General features: G+C 44.8%; 1 protein-coding gene across 1 annotated transcript; it reads right to left on the bottom strand.

The window, feature by feature from the left end:
* Positions 1 to 862: 862 nt before the first annotated feature.
* Positions 863 to 1,807, bottom strand: LOC311233569 (olfactory receptor 8G17-like; the record flags this gene model as incomplete). Its single annotated transcript, XM_084320535.1, has 1 exon — positions 863 to 1,807. One exon carries the CDS (start codon positions 1,805 to 1,807, stop codon positions 863 to 865), a length of 945 nt encoding a protein of 314 aa, XP_084176661.1.
* Positions 1,808 to 14,256: the final 12,449 nt, after the last annotated feature.

The raw sequence follows: 14,256 nt of genomic DNA, 5'->3' as shown, positions 1-14,256 counted from the left end.
CGACCCCTGTTACGCCCTGAGTGGGAGTTGAACCCCGGTCTCCCGCGCTGCGGGCGGCATCACAGACCACTGTACCAAGAGGTGAATTTACTTCTAAGTACTGGGTCTGGATGCCTCTGGGGAGTGAGTTTACTTGCAGTACCGCTTAACGTCCACAGTCACTTCACTATACAAGTCCCTCGTGACTAGTGTGCCCAGCAGTGAAGGATCAAACGCCCCCCACACTAAACTAGCCCAGTTCAAAAGGTAGGCGATACTGCCACCTGTCGGGATTCGATCGTCATTTTAATTCTAACTAACACAGAGGTCCCTAGAACACACACTAAGCTGAGTGTTTAGAATAATAATAATCAATCAATAAGCAAAAAGCACTCAAGCGCTGGCTTTTAAAAACGTTTTGGGGCTCAATGAGTTAAGCATAAGCCACGTGCACAACTAATACATATTTTGTTGCATTCAAAAGAGGTTCCTACTTCTATATTTTTCATAGTTTTGGGCCTGCTTGGAAGCCCTTTTCCCCATATATTTTTTTGGTTACGCTCCAATTAGTCTGACCTGCTGCTAAGTCCCTGACCAGCCTGACCAGCTTTTTGGGAAACACATCAAATCATGACAGGAAGATTGAAATCCCTTTTAATGTCCACTGCAACAATCGTGTAGAAAAAAATAGGCATGAGAAGACAAGACCAGGAAGATGGCCTGGTAAAGAGCTGCGATACATGGTGCAAAACAAAACGGGTACAGGTAATACAAATATACCAATACTTTTCTACAGTGCATCTTGTCTTAAACGTGTCATAAAATAAAATCTCACCATCAGAACTACCTGAAATTAAATATAAATGATTGTCTGTTGCAGTTTTCAAAATGATGGCAAAAACTTTTTGGCCTTCAACATATTTATCAAGCATTTGCGGATATCTTTAGACTGCCCCCCATATATGATGGGGTTGAGGCCTGCAGGGATAATCAGATAAACAAGGATGGCCAATGTCTTGCTGTCTGAGTACTGGTGTAAACGATGCAGAGCAATGTTGATCAAACCAGTGACAAACAAGATTGTGTACGAAAAGAGATGCGTGCTGCAGGTCATCAGGGCTTTACTGTTCAAAGACTTGCTCTTACCAGTCAGGCAGACAACTGCAATCTTACTATAGGTGAGGACTATGGTGCCTATAGATGCGATGAGCAAGACCGCAGTAAAGACGAGGCCAAAGACATTATTAATGAACACACTCTCGCAGGAGAGTTTGAACAGAGAAGCATTGTCACAGTAAGGGTTTAAGACCACAGTCCTGCATCGGTTCAGCCGTATAGTTAACCCAAGCAGGATGGACACCAAAACAAAAGCTGAACCCCATGCAGACACAGTCAACTTGATCACCATTGTATTGCTCATAATGGAAGTGTAACGCAGAGGGTTGCAGATGGCCACACACCTGTCGAAGGCCATGATCATCAGTATGGTATGGTTGGCAGTGGCAAACCAGTGCACTGTAAAGGCCTGGACCACACATGCATAGTAGTTTATGAGGCGCTTAGAAGGAGGCACCAACATGTCCGCAATCAGCCTGGGTAACACAATGGAGTTACCGTATACGTCGTTGATTAGCAAGTTGCACAAAAGGAGATACATTGGCTGGTGCAGGCTTCTATCCATGCATATCACAACTAGAATACCCCCATTAGCAAACACAATGAAAATGTATAAGAGGAGGAAGACAATGAAAATAGGATAAACTGATGTCTCTGTGACTTGTAACCCATCCAGCCGAAGTGTGGGGCTGTTGTACGTGTTGTTTTCCATCAACCTGAAATACATAACACATGTCTGATAGGCATTCTAGATATTAGGTATGAAGGATATCCACAGTCAGAAAAAAGTATATTTGTCTACACCGAAAGTCAACTTTTTTGTATGTTAAAGTATATTTATATAAAGTATATATGTATTTTTCTCAGAGTATACAGTACTTGCTTATGTGCTTTCATGTTCTAATTCAAAGCAAAACATTTTGTATGATCGTCATTCATATTCTGTAAGTGTAATCTAAGTATGCTTGAAAAAGAGAACTTGCACTATATCTTTTTCAGACAATATTGCCTATTTAAGCAAGCTACATCAAGGAGTTAATTTGAGAGAAAAAGACAAAAACAACATGGATTTTTGGTTCAAGTATCAAAAGGTTAAGTATGAACAATTTTGCTACATATGTCTCAACACTTGCTTTTGTAGAGTACACGATTTGTTTAGCATTATGTTCTGTTAATATGTCTTTTATTTAATCAGAAATTATGAAGATTGTTTCTGGAAGAAACATGTATATATATATATAATGACCGTCTCACATCTGTCATGGCACCTCAATCTTCTCTCTGCTGCATTTTCTTCATAATCATCCATTCATCAGCCTAACTTCATCAACAAATCAAGACTCCATCCTCAGTCTCTATATTTATAGAGGTAATTGTATCATTTGGAGATTCATCTACTTACCTCAGATAACGTGAAGTAACATGAGCGTCATGCCAACTGTCAACAGGCTCCCCAGGTAAAACAAAGTCAAAAACTAATTTGGCAAGGAAACTACCTCAGGGGAATTACCCAGATGAAGTGCGGTTGAATCTAAACTATAATAATAATGCAGGACTTTGGAGAAGTCTTTATTTGGCATGCAGTGACACACATGCGATGGGCGGCACACATAGCTTTAATCAGATTGATAGAGAAAGTTTTGAAATTAATTATGTCACAAGAAGATTCCACTTCCTCTGGTATAGACAACTTGGACAGCAAAATACTTAAACTTGTGGTTAACTTTGTAGCTACTCCTATGTCAAATATTCACCCAGTGCTTTATCAGTGGGGTTCATCCTACAGCATGGAAGGAGGCTAAAATCATCCCACTTCCGAAATACAAAAATAAAACATGTAATGGTCCAAATAGCCGTCCGATCAGTATTTTACCGTTGCTAAGCAAAATATTAGAGAAAATAGTAATTTGCAATTTGCATACCGCCCCAACAGGTCCACGGAGGACGCCATAGCCCATGTGCTGCACACAGCAGCATCACACCTGGACAAGAGGCAGGGGAACTATGTGAGAATGCTGTTCATCGACTACAGCTCAGCATTCAATACCATAGTCCCCTCCAAACTCATAGCCAAGCTCAGGGACCTGGTCTTGAACTATGACCTCTGCCAGTGGGTCTTGGACTTCCTGACGGGCAGACCCCAGGTGGTGAGAGCAGGCAACTGCACCTCCTCATCCATCACTCTCAACATAGGGGCCCCCCAGGGCTGTGTTCTGAGTCCCCTCCTCTACTCCCTGTACACACATGACTGTGTGGCACAGCGGAACAACAACACAATCATCAAATTTGCTGACGACACAGTAGTGGTGGGCCTGATCTCTGCAAACGACGAGAGGGCCTACCTGGAAGAGGTAAAGGTTCTAGCGGGATGGTGTCAAGAGAACAGCCTCTCCCTGAACGTTAGCAAAACAAAGGAGATGATTGTGGACTTTAGGAGGTCGGGGGTCAGGGACTACAGCCCCCTCAGCATCGACGGGGCACCGGTTGAGAGAGTGAACACTTTACACACTTTAGAACACCTAAACACACTTTATATTTATTGGTGAAGAATTTGCACTACAACCCATACCTCATTACACCTTACTGTAAATTGTACCTAAATTGTACCTCATCCTATTTCTCCTTTGCACTATATAGTATATTGTAAATTAGTATATTGTATAGTATATTGTATGGTAACTCAGTTACTTCTACTCTGCATTATACATATGTACATACTGAACACTTGTGTCTACGTACGTGACTTCTATTTTATACTGCTATACTTATTTTATTTTATACTTATCTATTTTTGTCTAGCATAGTCTCTGGAGCGTAACAGAAAGAAGCATTTTGTATAAAAGTATTCTGTACTTCTGTATGACAACTAATAAAGAAACTTGAACTTGAACTTGAGTATTCAAACAGGTCATGGACTACTTTTTCAATAACAATCTGCTCTCAACCTTTCAGCATGCATACAGGGAAGGTCATTCTACGAACACTGCACTCTTGCAAATGAGTGATGACTGGTTATCAAGTATGGATAACAAGAAATTAGTAGGTGTCGTTATGTTGGATTTCAGTGCAGCATTTGATGTAATTGATCATACCTTGCTTGTAGATAAGCTACAGTGTTACGGTTTCACCTCCAATGCACTATTTTTTGTTACAAACTGTGTGTTTATTCACTGCATATGTTGGGGATACGATGTGTAGAACCTTCGCCTAGTTGTGGGGTTGATAGGAGAGCTGGACTTTTAGTCTTTAGCTGGTCGCTACATATATATGTGTGCTTAGCAAGGCCTGTAGCTAACACTCGGTTGAAAGGCTTTTTTCTTTCCTCGTCCTGAAGAAATATGTTTCTTCCTATAGTGGTAAAGATTTACCGTTGTATGAGGGGGTTGTGTGTTCTGTTACGTTTGAAACAGTGGCATTGAGCCACAACACTGTAGTGTTGGCCAGGGACGTGCACAAGACTTTAGAGGGGCAGGTGCTCAAAGGCAGAAAAGGGCACTGGGCCTGTGTGATAGAACCGAGCACGCCGATTTTTGGGGGCCCTTTTTGGGCCGGGGGGCCCCCTTTTTTTATCCACTTTTTCTCCTTATTTTCTATTTTTTCTCCCGTTCCAATTTCGTGTATCCAATTCTTCCCTCCCCTGTCTTGAACGTTGCTCGACTATGCCCCCCACTGGTCGGTTGTAGAGAGGATAGAAGCCTTGCATCACGTGTCCCCTCCGGTACACGAGGAGGCAGCCTGTCACATCTTTTCGCCTGCCAGCGCGGACTCTCAGTGGTGAGGTGTAACGCATGGGAGGCTCACACTACCCTCGCCACTTCCTGTCTCTGCTGTGCAGGCGTCTCCCAACCGACCTGTAGGGGTCGCTGTCCACAACGTCCAATCCCCACCCATCGGTTTCCACCCGCTGACTCTGCCAAATGAGCCAGTACGACGGCCGGCCCAAGCTGAAGGCAATGCTGAGACTGGGATTCGATACCGGAGTCTCTTGCATTGGTGACGAGCGCAATCTCCGCTACGCCACCCAGCCGCCCGGGGGGGGGGGGGGGCCCTTTTTATGCTTTTTTTTATGCCAGCACTATGTACGCGTCCAGACCCAAAACACATCAATGGATAGTCTAACAAGACACCAGATACCGTTCCTCCAAGCTGCCTGGGGAACGACAAGAAGCCGCTTTTTTTATTTTACATTTTTCAGAAAAAAGAAAAATAATACGGACATGGGTCCCATGCGACGCGGCTGAGGGAAACACCACCCTGTCAACCACACTTCATAAGAGGGGACGGTGAGCGACGTATCCCTATGACGAGGGGAAACCCATGACTCAACAGACCTATAAGGCGAGGAGTCAGGGAAACCCTAAACAATACCCCGTCCACCTACTCCAAAAAGGAGAGGACGGGGAACCCCCAGAGAGACTTCCCACGCGAGCTGTATAGATTGAAAAGAAATATTGCAATATTGAGCTTGGGTTAGGACTCTCAGAGGAGGAGGCTCTGAACCAATACACACTCAATAATCGAATTGAATCGAATACACATACAACACATATGGCTACAGAAATGCAATATGTTGAGCTGGATAGAGAGAATGTTGAGATTGGGGCTTGTGTTACAATTCGCACACCCTCACCCTCCGTTTATTAGTTTGAACCCATTTCATATAAAGAAATATGAAATCCCGCTTGGCCTCCTCTTTATGAGGAAAATAGGTGCAGTAGTTTTCCAGCATGAGCATGGACCCCGTGAGAGGCAAGTGGAGGCGGCTGAGAGTCCCCATATCAGTGATGGGGGACCTCAACCACTGGGAGAAACCAGGGACCCTCACCAGAGGTGTCCTCATGGGCAGCGTCATGTCTCATGTGACAGTCTTCTCCGACGCCTCCCTCACAGGCTGGGGGGGGGGGGGGTGGGGGGCAGTTGGCCTGCTCTGTCTACCCTACATAAATAATAATAATAATGATTTATATATATTTATATAGCGCCTTTCACATCATATCAATGTATTGGAACTGAAGGCAGTGCGTCTGGTCCTCAGGGAACTCATCACTCTGGTGTCAGGACAGTAGTGACCTCATCACTCTGGTGTCAGGACAGTAGTGACCTCATCACTTGGATCTAAAAATAGCTACACTACAGAGAACGCTACTTGGTTCAAAAGTAGCCACGCTACCATCACACTACTGAGAATTGTAGTTAAGCTATGTAGCATCGCTACTTGTAGCTAGCTACTGCCCAACACTGAGTACCCGTTACTGAAAAAACGAACGCCGTTATTCCCATCACTGGATTTCACAGTATGATGTCATAATATAACATTCTAGAACATTTGTGATGTCACAGTATGATGTCATAATAGTACATGCTAGAACATTTGTGATGTCACAGTATGATCTCTAATCAAACGTTCTAGAACATTTGTGATGTCACAGTATGATGTCATAATAGAACATTCTAGAATATTTGTTGTGACAGTATGATGTCATAATAGCACATTCTAGAACATTTGTGTACAGTATATATTCAACAATTCTCTCAGAAGATCTCAGATCTCAGAAGACAAGTGAATATCTCACTTGTTGGTTCCCGCTACTTGTCTGTAAGCTTGAATATATTCTGTAGATACCATTTTAAAATCACCACATGGAAAAGGAAACAATGTCCTGTACAATCCTTAATGAGCTGCGTCTGGAGGGAAGGTTCTGTGATGTGGTTATTAAAGTCAACAGCACTGAGTTTAATGCCCACAAGGCCCTCCTGTGTGACTGCAGTGACTATTTCAGGTAAGTTTAGCTTGGTTCAGGTTAGCTTGGTTCAGGTTAGTTTGGTTCAGGTTAGCTTGGTTAGTAAACAGATACCATACTGTACTTTTACTGTAAACAGATACTATACTGTACTTCTACTGTAAAAAGATACTATACTGTACTTCTACTGTAAACAGATACCATACTGTACTTCTACTGTAAACAGATACTATACTGTACTTCTACTGTAAACATATACTATACTGTACATCTACTGTAAACAGATACTATACTGTACTTCGTACTTCTACTGTAAACAGATACTATACTGTACTTCTACTGTAAAAAGATACTATACTTCTACTGTGCTAAGACCCTATACTTCTACAGTGAACCCATATTACTACACAGGACAGAATGTTGCTTACTGTTTACTCATCAGATATCTCTATACTCTGCGTTCCACAGAGCCCTCTTCACTCGCTGGAGCGACTCAGAGCAACTCGTCTACACTATCCCTGGGGTGTCCCCGGGTATGATGCAGCTCATCATAGAGTACTCCTACACACGCTTTGTGCCGGTGACAGCAGAGAACGTGGAAGAGCTTCTGGTGGCTGCAGACCAGCTTCTCGTCACTGGCATAGTAGAAGCGTGCTGTGACTTCCTAGAAGGCCAGCTGTCTCTGGAAAACTGTGTCGGCATCTGGAGGTTGGCGGACATCTACTGCTGCCCTGACCTGAGGCGCAAGGCTCATCTCTTCATCGTGTGCCACTTTGAGGAGATGTTGCACGTCTCACAGGAGTTTGTGGAGCTGTCCCTGCAGCAACTGGTGGACATCATCGAGAGGGATGATCTGAACGTGAAGAGCGAGGAGACGGTGTTCGAGGCCGTCCTCCGTTGGATCGACCACTCCCGTGAGGAGCGTAAAACACACATCCCATTGCTGCTGCCCAAGGTAACTAATTGTATTACTGTGCATTACATTAAAACAACACTAGGTTCCCTAGTACAGTGGTTCTCAAACATTTGGGTCCAAACTGTTTCCTAGCAACAGAAACCGTCTACAACCGATGTCTAAGTTGTACCCGCTGTCTGCTTGTCTCTTCCCAGGTTCGCATGGGCTTGATGAAGCCTGACTACTTGCTGAACAACGTCCAGAACAACCCTGTGGTGAGGGACAGCCACGACTGCAGGGCCCTCATCCTCAGCGTCCTGAACCCCCCTGGCTCTGACAGGCCCCCAAACCCCCTGATGCGTCCACGCCGGCCCCAGGAGGTCCTATTGGCCATCGGAGGCCGGATGCATGGCAGCATGACCATGGAGGCTTACGATATCCGAGCCGGTGGATGGATGGATGTGAGCGTTGAGGGGGAGAGTCCCCGGTGGTACCACGGCACCGCTTATCTCCACGGTCTGGTCTACTGTGTCGGCGGCTCGGACGGCGTACAGGCTCTCAGCAGTGTGTGCAGGTTCAACCCCGTCACTCGCAGCTGGCTGCAGGCGGCTCCCATGCACTCATGCCGCTGTCAGCTCAGCGTGGTCGCGTTGGGCGGCTGTATCTACGCCATGGGAGGGAGAGACGGAGGCGTGGTACTGAACACCGCAGAGCCCTACGAGCCTGAAACCAACCAGTGGACAGTGATCTCACCCATGCTGGAGCACAGGGACAACGCCGGGGCAGCAGCCCTCCAGGGCAAGGTGGGTGGAACTGATGGACACAGGGTGGTAGATGAACCCAAGGAACATTAGATCAGAAATCATAAATGTCTTTATTGCCAAGTAAGCTTGCACATACAAAAGATGTGTCTGGGTCCTTTGGTGCATCAACATTAACAGACAATTAAAGTAGAATGAAATCAAATGGAATATATAAACTAAATTAGAATATTCTTTTTTATTACAGGTTTACATCTGTGGTGGCTGGAACAGGACGGAGGCTCTGTTCACAGCTGAGTGCTACAGCCCAGACACCGACCAGTGGACTCTGATTGCCCCCATGAGCAGCAGGCGTAGCGGAGTGCGAGTCGCTGCGTATGGAGAACAAGTCTATGCGGTAGGTGCACACAGAGACAAATGCTTTATACTCGATATTTTTATAGATATGTATCATTTGACTTTCAATGCTTCTGTGATGCCCTCATGTCCCTAAATGGATTAATACAGTGTCTGCCTGCCTTAACCACACACTAAAACATTCCTCTCATGTGTCCTGTCCTCAGGTGGGAGGGTGGGACGGTAGAAATGCCCTGCATAGCGCGGAGGCCTACAGCCCCTTGACTGACTCATGGAGCGTCCTGCCCGACATGCTCACCCCCCGCAGCAGCTTTGGCATCGCGGTGCTGGACGACCTGCTCTTCGTGGTCGGAGGCTACAGTGACTTCAGCAGCATCCCCAACGTGGAGCGCTACGACCAGAGCAGCGACAAGTGGACTGTAGCCGAGGACATGAAGACCCGGCACGGTGACCTAAGCTGCTGCATAATGCATGGCCTGCCATTTAATATGAGCCAGTACGCTGCTCCCCGTGGAGGAGGAAGAGGAGGAGGAGGAGGAGGAGGAGGAGGAGGAGGAGGAGGAGGAGGAGGAGGAGGAGGAGGAGGAGGAGGAGACGGAGGAGACGGAGGAGACGGAGGAGGAGGATGATGAGCAGGAGGAGGAGCAGGAGGAGGAGGAGGAGGAGGAGGAGGAGGAGGAGGAGGCAGCAGGGGATCCATCTAAGAACCTTAAACATTTATTAGACCAAAAGAAATCCTAAGAAATTTATAAATTACTATCAGCCAAAGGTGGTGCATTTTTCTTCTAGTAATTCAGACAATATCGGTTTTTAGTTTGTGTAATGTAATGTAATATCTGTTTTTAGTTTGTGTTATGTAATGTAATATCTGTTTTTAGTTTGTGTAATGTAATGTAATATCTGTTTTTAGTTTGTGTAATGTAATGTAATATCTGTTTTTAGTTTGTGTAATGTAATGTAATATCTGTTTTTAGTTTGTGTAATGCACATAATATGGGAACTTTTATCCATATGCTAGCCCGGCATAGTTCTGACAGCTGTCACTTGTGCTACTGCAAAATAAATGACACACGGCTTTGTGAATGAATGAATGACCTTTATTTATATAGCACCCTTCACAGCACGAATGCACAGGGTGCTTTACACTACAGCTTAATATAAAAAACAATAAAACAAAATCAGAAATAAATGACAACAACAGACAGCAGTTAAAAACAGTGAAACCATATAAAAAAAGTTGAATAAAAGAATTTGGATAAAATCATGAGTCACTAATTAAAACAAAACTATAGGAACAGTGAGGACAAGAAAAAGTGCCTATGTATGACCAAAGGCCTGTCTGAACAAATGTGTTTTTAGTTGTTTTTTTAAAGAGTTTTCAGAGGGGGCAGTTCGCAGGTCCAGGGGGAGAGCGTTCCAGTGCCTTGGTGCCGTCACCTCGAAGGCTCGATCACCCCTTGTTTTCAGCCTGGACCTGGGGACCACCAGGAGGTGCTGATCAGCAGATCTGAGTGAGCGGGTGTTGGTGTAGGGATGGATGAGTTCAGTGATGTAGATAGGGGCCTGACCGTGAAGTGCTCTGAAAGTGAAAGTGAGAACTTTGAAGTGAATTCTATAGTGTACCGGGAGCCAGTGCAGGGATACCAGAATGGGAGTGATGTGACATGATTTTTTTGACCTTGTGAGTAGCCTGGCTGCAGCATTTTGGACCATTTGTAGTTTGTCTGTGGATGATTTGGTGAGACAGGTGAAAAGTGAGTTGCAGTAGTCAAGCCTAGAGGAAATAAAAGCATGCACGGACAGTTCTAGTTCAGAGTGAGATATGATGGTGCGTAGTTTTGCAATGTTTCTGAGGTGAAAGAAGCAGGTGCGTGTGAGTGTTTTGACATGTTTGTCTAGGTTCATGGCCTGGTCGAAGACAACACCCAGGTTTCTCAGGTGGGGACGTATGTTGTCTTTAAGCGACCCCAAGTGAGTTTGTGTTGTCAACTGATAGAAATTGTGCATTTCTCTATTCCGATGATTACTACAATATAATATATATATATAAATAACTGTCTTTTACTAGTACCTTACTACTATGTACTATGTTACTATCCGTATACTACTACCTACCATGCTAATATGTCTATTATACTATGCACTCAGGGTGTAACACTCAAGTTCAACACTATTTGACGAACAATGCCACTGACCATAAGCTGCCAGAGATACACATCTCCTGCTGACGAGAAAACCACACACTTTTCTGATAGTGGGGTGCCTGGACACTCAGTCATTTAAAATGTATATGCGAAAGTTTCGTTTTCACTTCTAATTTGAAGATATAGGATCTATAGAACAATTTTGGCTTGAGTGTCAAGGAACCAGTTGAATTTAATAAAAATCTATCCAAAATGGCCACAATCGAAATCATGAATTATTTAAAAATGTCTTAATGTTCACACAATTGCTGTGTAATATAATTTTGTATTTGAATTACGCTTCATAACTTTTATTCTATTGAACCTAGAATGGTGATGTTGGTGCCTGTACCTATGTTTTCATGAATGAGTAATTGAATACAAAAAAAATAAACATGATTGGAGCATATATTATATGATATTTCACACAATGAGACAATAAATATGCGGAGAACTAGAGTTAGATATGAGAACTGTAAACAACAGTTGATTGTGAAGAACAAACGATGATTGTGAAGAACGTCCTCATCACAAGAAAGGATCTGCATCTCAGCACCAATGTCAACGCCATGCCAAAGACCTGATGGAGGTGTTGCTGAGCAATGGGAATCCCTTTGAGGAGGGCAGTAAAGACCTGGTTACATTAGACAATAAGGTGTGTGAGTCTGCGGCTGCTGCCGTATCTGTCCATCAACTCGAGTCTACGGGACAAGAGCAGTACAACAATTTCAGGAAGAGTGCTTGAATCAAATGACAGACTTCTGACAGCACCGATCAAGCGAAATAACTTACTGTTGTTCCATGAGAAGAAAATACAGAAGAAGACAGCAAATAAGCTGAGAATGCAGCACTTCAAACATCATGCAGAGCTCTATGGGAAAGCTTTTATTGTGCTAGACACAATACACGTCAAGTAGAGATATTTCTGTTGACGAGGAGTTTTCACTTTTCAATCAATCAATCAAACAATCAATGTAACAAGACATTTTCTCATTCCTGTCAAATAAGTTGTTAACAGATGGACAGTTCCCAGATGACAAGGATGTCTACATCACTGCAGGTGATCAAGTCCACCATGTTGGAAACAGTCCACCAATGGATCAATGCAACCATGAGGAATCTGACACTCGTGTCCTATAATACATCTCCTCCACGCCCTCCAAACATCATCACTTGGGAGGGTGCATACTGGAGATACAGATGTTTGTCGTAATCCTTCTGTGATTTCCATCACATCAAGCCACAAACAGATACACACCCACTCAGGGACGTGCACAGGACTTTAGAGGGGCAGGTGCTCAAAGGCTGAAAAGGGCACTATACCTGTGTGTGTTTTAACCGAGCGCACGTAGCCCGATTTTTAAGGGCCCTTTTCGGGCGGGGGGCCCCCTTTTTATGCTTTTTGGGGGGTTTTGGTGATCAAATATTGAACTATAATAATCAGTGCAGGGGCTCACTTATCCTTGAAAGACACTTTTATCACTGACTTAAAAGGCCCATACATCTCCATAAATGTTCAGGGGGGAGGGAATAAGTGCTTACCCTACAGACCCCAAGAAGTGCTGTATATTCTTTATTGTTTAATATAAATGCATTTTTTATTCCAATCCTGATTTGTATTTGAGATTCCCAAATCCCATCGGACCTGACTTCTTCGTGTCCCTCAGTGAGTGTAATACCAGCATTCAACTGTATGCGCCACAGCGGTTTCTATCATCATCATCATCATCATCATCACCACCCACGCTATGCATAAAATATATAGGTCCGCGGAGAGGCACGCTGAGGAGTCCGTGCAAACTGCAATGGAATATGGGGCATCTCTCTCTCTTTACCTCTAATATTTTGATTCTATCCTGACATTTTTCAGTTGGAAGGGCAGTCTATATGAGTAACGAAAAAAAAAAAATCTTCAAAAAGGGCACTTTTCTTTATGAGGCTCAAAAAGGCAGGTGCTCAAGCACCCCTTGGGCTCTATGTGTGCACGTGCCTGGTGTTGGCCTACAGAAGTACTCGTGTGTGTAGTTTGTACCACGGTCTCTCGATCTTCTGTGTTTTTTCTTGAAACATAAAACACGGGTGTCGTGTTCACACATAAACCTTGGCCTTGTTATAAACCCTGTTCGCAGACGTGTTGTCGTCTGTGGCTAGCGTGCGTTGGGTTAGCTTATCCTGTTAGGATATATGCTGTTTCATTAGCATGCTGGCTACATAGGTATCATCATGGCTTGTTTACTATCGTATACGGGGTATGGGATCATGAGGGGGTAACGAATAAACCCCTCCTTCCCTCTTTTCTGATTGGTCGGGGGGTTGGGCCCTCTATCATTCGGTCCTACCGCGCTAATTGGTCAGTGCGGCACGGGGTAGAGAGAGGGGGGGGGGGTAGGGAATTCCCTGACTCCTCGCCTATCATGGTCGGTTGAGTCATAGGATTCCCCCCGCCATAGAATACGTCACTGGCCGCGTTTCTATTGGTCGCAGACTTCCGTGAGTTCTTTACAGGCCCCATGTGTGGTTCTCTGTTATTGTCAAGTTGGTGTTGCGGTGCATAGGAACTCGAGAGTTCTGCTATGCTCGGTATATATGTAGCTTGATCCTTTGGTCACGTGGCTCAATGTTACATACACTTTTCAAATTGTTGCTCACGTGGGAAGTCTCTCTGGGGGTTCCCCGTCCCCTCCTTTATGGAGCAGGTTGACGGGGTATTGTTTAGGGATGTCCCTGACTCCTCGCCTTTAATGGTCTGTTGAGTCATGGGTTTCCCCCCGTCATACGGTACGTCGCTCCCCGTCCCCTCTTTTATGGAGCATGGTTGACAGGGTATTGTTTTCCCTCAGCCGCGTCGCATGTCCTTTTTTTTTTCTGTGAAAAAACCGGCTTCTTGTCGTTCTCCCAGGTGGCTTGGAGGAACGGTATCTGGTTTCTTGTTAGTCTATCCATTGATATGTTTTGTACATAGTGCTGGCCCTGGGTGCTTCTGATAGGAACCACGCATGGGCTTGCGCGCCTTGGTTGCTCCTCATTGAAACAGCGTTTTTATGGGGCAACTGGGATGGAGTTTGTCTCTTCCGAGCGCCAGTGTACTAGCATTGGTAGAGGGGTCTCACGCCCTTGGGGTGGGCCACCGGGCGCGGTACGAAGGGGACCGTCTGGGTGGCGCCCTCTATAATGTTTTGGATCGACACGCGTACCTACCCCCCTCGTGGGACTGGGGATGGCGG

Source organism: Notolepis coatsorum (assembly GCF_963971535.1).
Source record: "Notolepis coatsorum genome assembly, chromosome: 8".
NCBI lineage: Eukaryota > Metazoa > Chordata > Actinopteri > Aulopiformes > Paralepididae > Notolepis > Notolepis coatsorum.
Note: the sequence above shows the minus strand (reverse complement) of the source record. Positions and strands in the feature narration are given on the sequence as shown.